This window comes from Heloderma suspectum, chromosome 10, assembly GCF_057233095.1.
Source record: "Heloderma suspectum isolate Gila_16-S chromosome 10, 16-S_ref, whole genome shotgun sequence".
Lineage (NCBI taxonomy): Eukaryota > Metazoa > Chordata > Lepidosauria > Squamata > Helodermatidae > Heloderma > Heloderma suspectum.
This window is the reverse complement of record NC_139467.1, coordinates 13,352,928-13,366,363: the sequence shown is the minus strand read 5'-3', so window position 1 is coordinate 13,366,363 and position 13,436 is coordinate 13,352,928. Positions and strand designations below refer to the sequence as shown.

The following is a 13,436-nucleotide window of genomic DNA, read 5'->3' as shown; positions in this document are numbered from 1 at the left end:
ATTGGTTCAAAATTGGGAAAGGAGTACGACAAGGCTGCATATTGTCACCCTGCTTATTTAACTTATATGCAGAGTACATCATGAGAAATGCCGGGTTGGATGAATCACAGGTCGGAATTAAGATTGCCGGGAGAATTATCAACAACCTCCGATATGCAGACGATACCACCCTAATGGCAGAAAGCGAAGAGGATCTCAAGAGCCTCTTGTTGAGGGTGAAAGAGGAGAGTGCAAAAGCTGGTTTGAAACTCAACATTAAAAAAACTAAGATCATGTCATCTGGCCCTATCACTTCCTGGCATATAGAAGGGGAAGAAATGGAAGCAGTGAAAGATTTTACTTTCTTGGGCTCCAAGATCACCACAGACGGTGACTGTAGCCATGAAATTAAAAGACGCTTGCTCCTTGGGAGGAAAGCTATGGCAAACCTAGACAGCATAGTAAGAAGCAGAGACATCACCTTGCCGACAAAGGTCCGTCTAATCAAAGCTATGGTTTTCCCAGTAGTAATGTATGGCTGTGAGAGCTGGACTATAAGGAAGGCTGAGCGCCGAAGAATTGATGCTTTCGAACTGTGGTGCTGGAGAAGACTCTTACGAGTCCCCTGGACTGCAAGGAGGTCAAATCAGTCCATCCTAAAGGAAATCAACCCTGACTGCTCATTGGAAGGACAGATAATGAAGCTGAAGCTCCAATATTTTGGCCACCTAATGCGAAGAGAAAACTCCCTGGAAAAGACCCTGATGCTGGGAAAGACTGAAGGCAAAAGGAGAAGGGGACGGCAGAGGATGAGATGGCTAGATAGCATCACGGATGCAATGAATATGAACTTGAGCACGCTCCGGGAGAGAGCGCAGGACAGGAAGGCCTGGCGTGCTATGGTCCATGGGGTCACGAAGAGTCGGACACGACTGAACGACTGAACAACAACAACAGTACAACACAGCCTCCCATGCTCCTATAAACATTTTTCCCGTTGCAAATGTATGGCTGCAATCCCATGGATGCTAGTGCCAGCATGTTGCTTTCTAAGCAGGCTGCTAGGCTGCAATAGTATGTTCATGTTTGTGTATCACTCTCAGTGTGTATATATATATATATATATATATATATATATGCACAGTTCGGGAAGCTGAAAGTGCGGTGAGTTTTAAACGCCTCCAGAAAACATACCTGTTTATGCAAGCCTGTCCTGGCTTGTAACTGACAGCATGTGCAGGTCCATTTGATTATTTGTTTTTTTAATTGCTTTACATTGTTATTTATTTTGTGTCACTGTGGCTGCAATTGTTTATTAATTATTTTAATAGCATTTTAAAAATTTTTAGCAGGCAAACCGTTTAGAGCTTTTGTTACATCAAGCGGTGTACAAGTATTATTAATAAATGAAATATATACACCTTCCTGGTGGTACCCCAAACTTTGGTGATCCAGTTCATGATGGCTTGGAACAGGGCCTTTAGTATTGTAGCACCCACTCTCTGGAACTCCCTCCATCCACAAATTTGCGACCAATCCTGAGTTTTTCTGGTAGCTACCGAGAGCATACTTTTTCCAACAAGTGTTCCCAGGAAGGTAACATTGTCTTACATGCAGAGTATTTAATTATGTATTTAAGTATTTAATTAACATTGTCTACATTAAATACATGCAGAGTATTTAATTATGACCTTAGACCATATTTTTGTACATTGCTTTGAAATGTCTTGTAATGTAAGCAATTTATATATTTAGTTTTACGCATGCACACAGACGCATGCGCGCGCACACACTTTGGAGTAAGAGGCATTTAATTTTTGTGAACTGCCCAGAGAGCTTCGGCTATTGGGTGGTATAGAAATGAAATTAATTAATTAATTAATTAATTTGCATAAATTGGGCTTCTTAGGCTGCAGTCCTAAGCACACACTGACTTGAAGTGTTTACTTTTGAGGAAACACACTGTTAATAGGATTGGGTTGTTAATTGATTAATGAAGTACATTTCTAATCTGCCCAGCAGCTAATGTTCTCTGGGTGAATTGCAGCCAGTTAAAAAACTAAAATGCCATGTTAAAAATGCCATGTTGAACCACCCGCAGGTAGGATATGTCTTTTTCTTTCTTTGCGGTTTTGCGTCGTCGTGTGTGTGATGCCTTAAAATTTCTTGTAATGTAAGCAGGTTATGTTTCTAATCCGCCCAACAGCTAATCACAGAATTGCAGGGCTGGAAGGGGCCTACAAGGCCATCAAGTCCAACCCCCCATCGCGTCCAACCCCAATGTTCTCTGGATGCATTGCAGCCAGTTAAAAAGCTAAAATGCCATGTTAAAAATGCCATCACCCGCAGGTAGGAGATGTCTTTTTCTTTCTTTGCGGTTTCGCGTCGTCGTGTGTGCGTGTTGCCTTGGAATTTCTTGTAATGTAAGCAGGTTATGTTTCTAATCCGCCCAACAGCTAATCACAGAATTGCGTGGCTGGAAGGGGCCTACAAGGCCATCGAGCCCGACCCCCCATCGAGCCCAACCCCAATGTTCTCTGGGTGCATTGCAGCCAGTTGCAAAAACTAAAATGCCATTTTTTAAAAAACGCCACGTTGAACCACCCGCAGGTGGGAAATGCCCTTTTCCGCCTTCGGGGTTTCGCTGCGCCTCGTGTGTGTGTGTGTGGGGTGCGCGCTGGGGGGGGGGAGCCCTGCAACGGAGGAGCCCCACGCCGCCGCCTCCGTCACCGCGACCTCATCGCGCACACCCGATCCTCCCTCCCCCCGTCCCCCTCCCCGAAGTAATATTGGGAAGGCGCCGATTGGCCGAGGTAGCCGCGAGCGAGAAGGACCCCCCCGCCGGCCTGCTGGTGCCGCGCCCGCGCCTCGCCGGGGACTGGCTCGGGAAGGGATGCGGTGGAGCGCGGCGCCTGGCCCCCCGCGGGGACAGCATGACCCGGCGCGATCGGCTCATGAAGGGGAGGCCCCAGAGGCAGCCTGAGGCCGGGGGAGGCTCCCGGGCGGGTGAGTGGCGGGCGGCGGCGGAGGGCGGCGCGGAAGGCCCGGCTGGAGAGACGGATGTGGGGCGGGCGCGGGGCGAGCCGCGGTCGGGGCATCGGGCGGGAAGGCAGCCCCGTGGGTTTGCATTGCTCCGGGCCTGGTACAGGCAGAGGGGTGGGTGCGTGGGTGGGTGCATGGGTGAGTGGGTGACCGAGGGGTAGTTTATTCTCACCCACCCACCCAGCCACCCACCAACCCCCCTTGTAAACCCATTTAGGCCGGCGCAAGACAGCACGGTGGTGTAGAAACCGGGCGCATTGCACCAAATCCGGATTTCAGTCGGGTGTAAATGCATCGCGCGCGCGCGCACAGAGCGCGGTTTCGGCAGGGTCCTGGCCACGTAGGGGCGCCTGGCAGGGGAAGGCAGGCTGTTTTCCTCTGGAGAGGGGCTGAGCCGCAACTGCAGAGCCAGCCTCTGTGTTGACTCGGGAGTGAGTGCCGCTGTGTCCTGTGGGGGTTTACTCCCACGTCGCATGCATAGGGCGGCAGCCTTGGTGGCCAAGAAAAGCTCGGCGCTGTCAAGATCCAGAATGGGCCAGGTTCCCTAGTGGGTTCTGCAAAATGTGCGTCTCTCCCCCCCCCCACCCTCTCTCCCCGCTGGACTAGGTCAGGGGGCTCACGGCCGAATGGGTTGGGGGGAGCTGAACCACCCACCCACTTTCCCCCAAAGCCAGCGTCCACCCGAACTCAGCACCAAATCATCAGTTCCACTTCCATGTTTACGCATGTTTACTCAGGAGTAAGTCCGGTTGTGTTCCTTTGTGGCACTTACTCCCAGCCCAGGTGAGTGTGCACAGGGTTGCAGGCTGACACAGTAAACTTTCCCGTGACTCCAGAAATCGTGCTTTAAATATAGATGGATGCAGCTTGACTAGGATGCTTTTTTGTTAGTTTCTTCCTTTCTGTTATGGCGTGTGCAAACGTTTGCCCCACGAGGTCCCGGGGACCCAAGGTGCAACTGATGCTGCCCCCTAAAGCACTGGTCATAGAAAGAGGTACCCACCCAAGAATCAGGGTAGCTCTGATGTGATTCATTCAGCTCTGTAAAGATGTGTAGAGTCTGATGGGGCACGTGGATGACTCTGGACCAGTGGAGGCTGGTGGTTCCGATGTCAGTGGGGCGGTGAATCTGCTCCGGGTTTCAGTCAGAACCAGTCAGATCTCTAAAAGAGCTAGCCAAGGTTCCACACTTTGGATGGCTCCTTTAGAGTTCTGACTGAAACCCGGGGCAGATTTATCATCCCACTGACATCGGAGCCACCAGCCTCCACTGCTCGGGACCTGATACTTGACAGCCCAGAACTAGATCCTCTCTTCTCTCTGCTGGAGTAAGAGAGGCTCTTTTTGTGGGAAGCGAGGGTGTGGTCTCCTCCTTTCCAGTGCTTAATCTCCACACAGCCTTCCCAAACCAGTACCCCCCCCTGATATGCCTGACTACAACTTCCAGCATCCCCAACCATGCTGGTGGGGACGCTGTACTCCTGCTCATCTGGAGGGCAGACCAGGTTGAGGAAAGAAGCTGTGCTGAGAATAAAGAATACTGGAACTCTGGGCTGCCTGGACACACCACCATCTAATCTGAAAGGCGGGGGCGTAGCTCAGTGGGAGAGCCCCTGCTTTCCATGCATGAGGTCCCAGGTTCGATCCCCGGCCTCTCCAGGTAGGGCTGGAAAAACTCCTGCCTGAAACCCTGGAGAGCTGCTGCCAGTCAGTGTTGACAACTGGGCTAGATGACCCCGTGGCCTGACTCCGCACTTCCTGTAATCTTTGGCATGTGAAGGCTATTAAGGCCGAGGGGCACTTTCATCTGGTTTTACCTGATACCTTTTCAGGGTCTAGATCTGACGCTGAACATGGACGCCGGGGCCAAGACCTGGCTCCCCACCACCACCACCACACACACTTCATTTGGACCAGCACACAACCCTCTGCTTGACTCCTGTGGCACATCTCTCTTTTGCTCTCTCTCTCTACTGAGACTCCTCCTTCCTGGCCTGTATTCCAAGGAAGTCACCATAGCAACTCCACACTTACGCCAAGTTGAGCAATATCAGAATCTAGCAGTAATTTGATCCTGGGGCCTTGTGCGAGACGAGAAGTCACGAGGGAATTGTGCTACTGAAGTACCGTTAGTTAATGCAAGTCTAATCCATATACCGCCAGCTTGCCTTGCGCCAAACCGAGGCCGGACTTGCACATGAGTACGCAAAAATGCCCTCGTCTACTTGCTTGCACATTCTGAGGATGGTTAATTGTGGCCTAGAAAGGAAGAAGAACCAACTTCCACAAAGCTGGTCCACCTTTTCACCTGGAGCCAATTCTGACTCGCCATAGGTAACCAGGCAGAGGAGGCTGTTTACAAGCTTGCCTTGGGGCCAAAACATGAAGTGGGAGATCCAATTTCTCTATTTATTATTTAAATTCAAAAGCAGCTTTGAGGGATAAAAATGGGGTGGCTGGATTTCCCCCCCTGTTCCTATATTTTTACACACAAAAAAATATTTTGCAAGATCAGTTAGTAATTTATTTAATTGATACCAATACAATATCAGTCAGACTGGGCAGCTTCAAAGTTGTAAATATGTATATTGAACAGCAGGGTTGATAAAAATCAATGATTTTTTTAAAATTGGATTTTTAAAATTTAAATGGGATTTTTTTGATTTAAATCAGATTTTGAATTTTTCTTAAAACAATGAGTAAAAAAAGAGTCTAGGTCAAATATATCATCATGAATACTAATTATACAAGTTTTAACTATATTCTATGAATATGTTAACAGCAGTTTATGGAGATGGGAGATAACCTGATCAGTCCTATTCTGCTCTGCAGGTGGTGTACAGAACTGTATGCTTGCTCTCTTTCTGTCTTTCTCTCTCTGTCTCTCTCTGCCTTGCCTCTAAGTGCAAAGATGGAGAAGATCAATGAATAGAGAATTTGGGGAGATTGAGTAGATCTGAACAAGGAAAAGGACTCTGGATACACAAATGCAAGGGATAGGAGAGGGGAATAGAAAGTGAAACCAAAAGTGAACAGGACATATTCATGCAGTCTTGACCCCTGAGGAAACTTCTGCTGCATGTATCCTCCACTGTGTGCCTGCCTTCTAATGAAACCCACATTTCTGAACATGTATTAAGTTTATATTTAACAATAATGTACTTCTACTAAAAATGAAGATTAAATAGAATCTTCCTCACTAGTGATTTAAACTGTGATTTAAATCATTACAGTTTAGTCCTTCAGAGGAGCGATTTAAATCATGATTTAAATCAAATCAACCCTGTTGGACAGCTATTTGGGCATGCTAAAAGTAGGCCATAAACAGTGATTGATCTGAGTGCATTTATATCCCGCCTTTTGACCTCTTTAAGGAACCCGAGGTGGCGTAGATAATCTTCCTCTCCATTTTATCCTCACAACAACAACCCTGTGAGGTAGGTTGGGCTGAGAGTTTGTGACTGGCCCAAAGTCACCCAGTGAGCTTCCATGGCTGAGTGGGGACTAGAACCCGGATTTCCCGACTTCCAGTCCAGCACTCTCGCCACTACACCGCACTGGCTTTTTGATCCATTCATTATTTTCTTGAACTTTAAACAACGTAAGGGAGAATGCTATGGAATTTTCAAAATATATAAATATTCCAATAAAAATAATTTCCAAATAAATCTTTGAATTTGGCTGTTAACATCTACCCATGTTAAGTGTGCTTTATTGAGTTTCCCTTTCTCCCTCCATCAAATATTCCAGTTCAGCTACTTTTTGGCTATTAGAAAAAGCGTATATGAAGCATGTACATTGAAAACTGCATGCTTTTCTAAAAGTTCTGTTTACTAAATGTAAGTCAAACACATTCAGATCGGATCCTGAAAGATTTAGGGCATTGGAAAATTTTCAAATTCAAAAGTTAAAACTAAAACTAAAATGCACGTCACAAGTGGTGCGGGGAGAAGGAATCCAACTTTTATTGTAGTAGCAGCGCAAGGGAGGGGCTGTTCCAACTTTTCTCCCTGATCTCTTTCCCAATCAAAATCCCCCCTCCTCACCCACTATTACCCCACTGGAGAAAAAAAAAAATTCCGGGCCCTGTATCCCTTTCCCCAACAGGGCTAATTACAACTTCAGGAAGGGAAGGATCTCAACCAGACAAATGGCACGTGTGCAGTGGTTGGGGAAGGGTTGAATATACCCTCCATCAGTGCTGCTGCTCTGATCTGATAAAAACTGGAGCTCCTTACTGCTGATATATACGTGTATAAAAAGGTAAAGGTGTCCCCAACCAGTCGTGTCCGACTCTAGGGTGTGGTGCTCATCTCCATTTCTAAGCCAAAGAGCCAGCGCTGTCCAAAGACGCTTCCGTGGTCATGTGGCCGGCATGACTGAACACCGAGGCGCACGGAACTCTGTTACCTTTCCTGCTGAAGCGGCACCTGTTTATCTACTTGCAATTTCTTGCTTTCGAACTGCTAGGTTGGCAGGAGCTGGGACTGAAGACGGGAGCTCACTCCGTCACGCGGCACTCGGGTCTCGAACTGCTGTCCTGCCGACTGTCCAGTCTGCAGTTCAGCGTCTTAACCACTAAGCTACCGCAGCCCCTATATACACGTATACATATATACATATACACACACACACACATACAATAGAGCAATTGGCAAAACGGATAAATATATATTCTTTAATTTCTATCAGCTTGGGTGGGGGTCACTTGGGTATGAGACTCCTGAGCTGATAGAAATTAAAAAGCCTATATTCCTGTTTTGCCAATTGGCAATATATTTAATAAAAATATTAATTCGTATTGCAGTTGGTTGCATCTTTCTAGGGTCTGGGATTTGCCTGATTGCGGCGCTGTTTAGTTGCTTTTCCTCGTGTGTGTGTGTGTGTGTATAGTCAGGATGTCCAGTTACACCTGTTTCACTCACATTTGACTAGGGATGTACGGACTGTGTAAAATCCGCTCCGTCTGTTTTGTGGATTGTCAGGTGCCTTTTGTTCCGTCATCTGCCCACAGATGGATGTGAATATTTTTTTTCTGTCATGCGGAAAAATCCGCAAATAATTATGTGTTTACGTATTTACATAATTTACCTTAGTATGTAACATTTAGCGTATTGTCCCTCATTCCAGTCAACATTTCCTCAGCAGAAACTTACATATTTTTCTATGAATTTGTATGCGTTAATTTCGGGAAAGTAAAAAAAAACATCCGAAAATCCACAGACTTCATGTGGCCTGAGGGGGTAGCTCTGCAGCAGATTCTGCAGGTTGGCTTTTTAGGAATCCGAGCTCATTTTAGTCCGTCTCGAATTTCTTCAGCATCCCTACATATGGCTACTCTACTATTGCATGCATGGGGCTTAGTGTCCAACTGAAGCACTAAAATAGCTTGAAATTTGGTACCAGGTGCCAAATTCAGTTTATCAGAGAACTTTAGCAGTGGAGGCAGAAATAGATCAAGGCTTTTTCTCAAATAACAAATTCCTAGTCTTTAGGCCTAGATAAATAGGCCTGACAATGTCTGCTGCAATCTTCAAAGCCAGAATGAACTCCGTCTGCTTAACTCATAGTGGGTTGGAACCAGATTTAAGCTGGATCAACTGTGCTGGTGGAAGTGAACGTCCCTGTCTCCTCCTTCCCACGGCAGACCTCCAGGTCCATGAAAATGCTATGCAGAAAGTCAGGAGACTTGGCAGAATGGAGTGAGCTGTGTTGGGGGGGGGGGGGAATCCCTCCAGATAGGATGGCGGGACCTGTAAACGGAAGATCTTGGATTCAACCCATAGAAATTGATACAGGCCACAAAGTTTAGCTTTTCTCAAGGCAGATTTTTAGACAGGGTACACACAGCCTATACCTCTCAAGAGCTATTGAATCCTCTCTCCCATCTGCCCACCGCCCCATCATAAGGACATAAGAGGAGCCCTGCTGGATCAGACTAAGGGTCCATCTAGTCCAGCATTCTGTTCGCACAGTGGTCAACCAGCTGCCCGCAGGAAACCTACAAACAGGACATGAGTGCAACAGCACCCTCCCACCCATGTTCCCCAGCAATTGGTGTACATGGGCATACCACCTCTGATCCTGGAGGTAGCACATAGCCATCAGAACTAGTAGCCATTGATAGTTTTAACCTCTATCCTATCGTCACGACTGATGGCTGCATATGATACTGGAATTATTTTGTCTCCCCTCATTTGCGCAGGTTACATTCTCACTCGACCAACCCTTGTCCTCATGCTGGAAAGGGGGGAACAGCCCTGCATGAGCAACAGCAAGAACGGAGTGGCCAGCAACCCTCTGAGCAGCAACGTTGGGGGTAAGGAAATGCCCAGGGTGCCAAGGTGGGATGTTGTGAGCTGTTCTGCCCTTGGACTCACTGTGCCCTGCTATATATCCGAGAGCTGTAGTGTTGTCAGGCCGGGGACCGGGTGTGGGCTGCCAGGTGGCCATCTTGAACAGAAGGGGATCGTGGAGCTGAGCAAGGAAGGAAGGTGCGCTGAGCACATGAAGCTACCTTATGCTGAGTCATAAGACCCTATGGTCCAGTGTTATCTAGCTTACTGTTGCCTACATTGGTTTGGGGAACCTTTTTTCTGCTGAGGGCTGCATTCTTGGGGTAATCTGCCAGGGGGGCTGCATGTTGGCAGTGGGCGGGGTGTTTTGCTGATTGTTTCGCCAATAGGCAATGGCTCTTTTTGGATATTCAGAGGCAATGAACACACCATGGGTGAAGGAAAAGAAGTTTATTTGGCTGAAATAGGCTAATGAAGCGAGAAAAAGCAAGACGATACATTCAAAGCATAAAGCATATTACCTTTCAGCTAGCGGGAACCCCGGCGTCTTATCTGGTGTGCTGATTGCACATAAGATCAGCAGCAAACGTGATCCCATAACAGCCTGGCCCCACAGCACCTGTTCTGGATTGGCCTGTGGGAAGGTTCTCCCACTGATCCTCCAAAAAGAACCACTGCCAGTTGGCAAAACACAGGGTCCGAGCCCAAAATGGGCCGGGCAACCCGAATTACTTCCCTCTTTCTCTCTCCCTCTTCCGGGGGCTGCCTGCCCTGCCAGGGGTCTGAACTGATTGTCTGCAGACAGCTTTTGAAATTAGGCCGAGGTCTGCACTTACAGTTCTCCAGGATTTTAGATGGGTATTTTCCCAGCCCTACCTAAAGAGGCCAGGGATGAAACTTACAACTTTCCATGCACAAAGCATGTGCTTTACTCACTATTGATGGCCTCCCTCGTCCCCTAAGTGTGGCAGGTAACACAGAAGCCCTTTTCAGTCATTCCCTCAACATGTAGACTAGACCAATGGAGTGGGGTTGCACCTGCTACAACCCAGCCGTGCCAGTGCATCTTATTGGACCCGTTTCTGATGTCTGTGCCTTGCGCAGAATCTCTGAAAAGTGGCGTTGCATGGCTGTCCACACATAGGCCCCCGGCACCAGCTTTCCTCAACCTGCTGTCCTCCAGATGTGCACCTTTTCAGACTTCCCACAGCACATGCAGACTCCGAGGTGGGGCCAGGCACAGTTATGTTCCTCCTCTATGCATTTAGTCCAGGGATGGGCAACTTGTGGCCCTTCTTATGCTCTTGGTACTGCAACTCCCATCTCCATCAGCTGTGCTGGCTAGGGTTGATGGGAGTTGTAGTCCACCAACACCCGGAGGGCCATGAGTTGCCCATGCCTTGTTTAGTCTGTGCGTGGAGGGAAATGCGAAGGGGCCAGGGAGGAGGGACAGATTAGTAGCGGGGGGCCAGTGTGATGTAGTGGGAAGAGTGTTGGACTGGGGAGACCTGGGTTCAAGTTCCCACTCAGGCATGATGCTCATTGGGAGACTGTGGGCCAGTCACTGACTCTCAGCCTAACCTACCTCACAGGCTTGTTTGTAAGGCTAAAATGGAGAGGAGGAGGAGGGCGGCCTTAGATTCCTTGCAAGAGGAAAAAAGGTGGAATATAAATGTAATAATAAAATAAAATGATCCCCTGGTTGCGGAGGCAGGAAAAAGGGATGTCTGGTGGATGGTGTTACTTCCGGATTCCTCTCCTTTTCTTTCAGACTCGCAAGCCTTGAAGGAGAAGGCCAAGTCACCTTCGCCAACCGCCCTGTCTTCCCCGCCCACCACGGAGTCCCCCAAGCCAGCCCGCCCCCGCCGCCCCCGGCCAGCCGCCGTGCTGCCCTCAGATCGCCCCTATCAGTGCAAAGACTGCGGCAAGCGCTTCGTGTACCGCTCCAAGCTGGCCACGCACCAATGGACCCACTGCGCCGAGCGCCCTTACAAATGCCCCGACTGCCCCAAGAGCTTCAGCTACCCGTCCAAGCTGGCGGCCCACCGCCGCACGCACACCGGCGAGCGTCCGTACCCCTGCACTCTCTGCCCCAAGCGCTTTGGACACCGCTCCAAGCTGGCTGCCCACCAGTGGATCCACACGCCGGAGCGCCCCTACAAGTGCCCCGACTGCCCCAAGAGCTTCTGCTACCCTTCCAAGTTGGCGGCCCACCGCCGCACGCACACCGGGCAGCGCCCGTACCCCTGCAGTCGCTGTGGAAAGAGCTTCTGCTACCCGTCCAAGCTGGCTGCCCATCAGCAGATCCATGCGGCGGCCGCAGCGGGGCGCCCCTACCCGTGCATGCGCTGCAGCAAGAGTTTCCGGCAGCTCCGCAACCTCACACTCCACCAGCGGGTGCACGAGGATGGGGAAGTGGGGGATGACTTATCTCAAAACAAGGGCCACAGCAATGGCGAGAGGCCCTAGGGCAGAGCACTCGCGAGTCCGGACAATGCGGGGGTGGGAAGAGGAAACTGGATAATTTGGACACTTGGTGGGTGCAGTGGGATCACTGTAAATAACTGAATATGACAAGGGAGGGATTTGGGGGCTAACCATGGTGTTGATGGTCTTGCTGCTGCTCCCCCCTCCTCACCCCACAGCGCCAAGTTGAACACACAACCCCCCAGGCAAAATTGTGTATACCGTGCTGAAAAACAATACGAAACGTCTGCTAAGAGAACCCCAGTTCTGCGTTGAGAAATGGCATATTCTGCAACCTGGACGAATTGTGGAAGATCTGGGCATCTATGTTGTTTATTTTGCTTAAGTTATCCTTCTGATTTGCACCCGAAGAGTTGTGCAAAGCACCATGGCCTACAACCTCACCATTCCATACTGTGTGCTGATCCTGCAGGAAACAAAACAATCCTCAAATCCCAGTTTCACAAGAAGCTTGCATGAATTCATATGCACCAACTTTTTGTAGCACCAGTGAGAGCAGAAGTTCGCATTTGCTTCACTTCTCGCTCAACCCGTGCATGCATTGGAATGTAGAATACGTCACTGAAAAAGGGAGACGCTACATGGCAAATGGCATGTCTGGGTTAAGAAAAAGTTTCTAGTCCTTACGAAGGTAAAGACAACCCAGAAAATGTGTCTGCGATGCCTGAGTGAAATTTGCCAGAGGGGTTGCTTAAGCAGGAATTCCAGGAACCAGCGGCTGGGGGTTCAGTTCTCTACAGTTGTAGGCGCTCCCATAAGTGGCAGTAGGATATTTTTGCAAACTTATGTATTGCATTAAACCTGCCCTGATCTTGCTTCCCTTAGCATAGAACCAGCTCCTGTTGCAGGCCAACTAGTCCCACATAAAAACTGATAGCCCCATTGTACGAGTCTCACGCTGTGGACAGGCACATGCATCGACAACACATGTGGAAAGCTGCTCAGGCACATGGATTTCTCTTGCTGGACAGGGCTGTCTGGATTTGGTTTTTCGCCATTTGGTATACACAACTTGATAGCCTGGTCCCATGCTGCTCCTGTGGCTGTTTCACCACATGTCTGCCCCTGCCCCCAAGGTAATGTCCCCTCTTGGTTGAAATTTTGGATTTCTATGTCCACACATTGCACTGTTCTATTTTCTAGACACAAGTCCGTCTTCCACCACGATCCCTGGACGAATTAATTATACACATACACTCCCTTCCTCTGATCTTTTGAAGCTTGCCAAAGCATCTTTCTCCCTGTTTCCTTCCCCATAACCCAGCACAGACCAGTTCCTTAATCTTCAGGGCAGGTGTTTGTTCAGATTGTTGTGAGGGGGCAGTGGGACAGGGTTGGGTGGGAGGGTGTTGATTGGTCCATGGTCTGTTTGTAGTTGAAACTAAAAAAGAAAAGAAAAAAAGGACTCCATTGGGAGCCTGGAGCTTTTGTCTTATTTTTTCCTTGGGAAAATTAAACATAAAAGCAAACTCAGTTCTGAAGTTAAGAGCAGCTTGGACATGAAAAATGCTGACTTTTCAGACTAAGATCACAAGACGACAGGTCTAGCATCAGCCACATGGAACTCCATATTCGTTCATAAAGTCTATTTCTGCTTATCAGACAGCAGGAACAAAGACCAACGGATGTCCA

At 48.8% G+C, this 13,436-nt stretch overlaps 1 protein-coding gene across 1 annotated transcript; it reads left to right on the top strand.

The window, feature by feature from the left end:
* Positions 1-1,275: 1,275 nt before the first annotated feature.
* Positions 1,276-13,432, top strand: ZNF575 (zinc finger protein 575). The gene is made up of 3 exons (XM_084815184.1): positions 1,276-2,985; positions 9,227-9,340; positions 11,089-13,432. Exons 1-3 carry the CDS (start codon positions 2,550-2,552, stop codon positions 11,784-11,786), a joined length of 1,248 nt encoding a protein of 415 aa, XP_084671310.1. The 5' UTR covers positions 1,276-2,549; the 3' UTR covers positions 11,787-13,432.
* Positions 13,433-13,436: the final 4 nt, after the last annotated feature.

What these genes read in the sequence shown, in the direction of transcription:
- ZNF575 (XM_084815184.1), top strand. Translation starts at nt 2,550, where the DNA reads ATGCCATTTTTTAAAAAACGCCACGTTGAACCACCCGCAGGTGGGAAA. An exon ending in CGGGGGAGGCTCCCGGGCGG is followed by an intron (nt 2,986 to 9,226) that starts GTGAGTGGCGGG and finishes TCATTTGCGCAG; the next exon opens with GTTACATTCTCACTCGACCA. An exon ending in TCTGAGCAGCAACGTTGGGG is followed by an intron (nt 9,341 to 11,088) that starts GTAAGGAAATGC and finishes CTTTTCTTTCAG; the next exon opens with ACTCGCAAGCCTTGAAGGAG.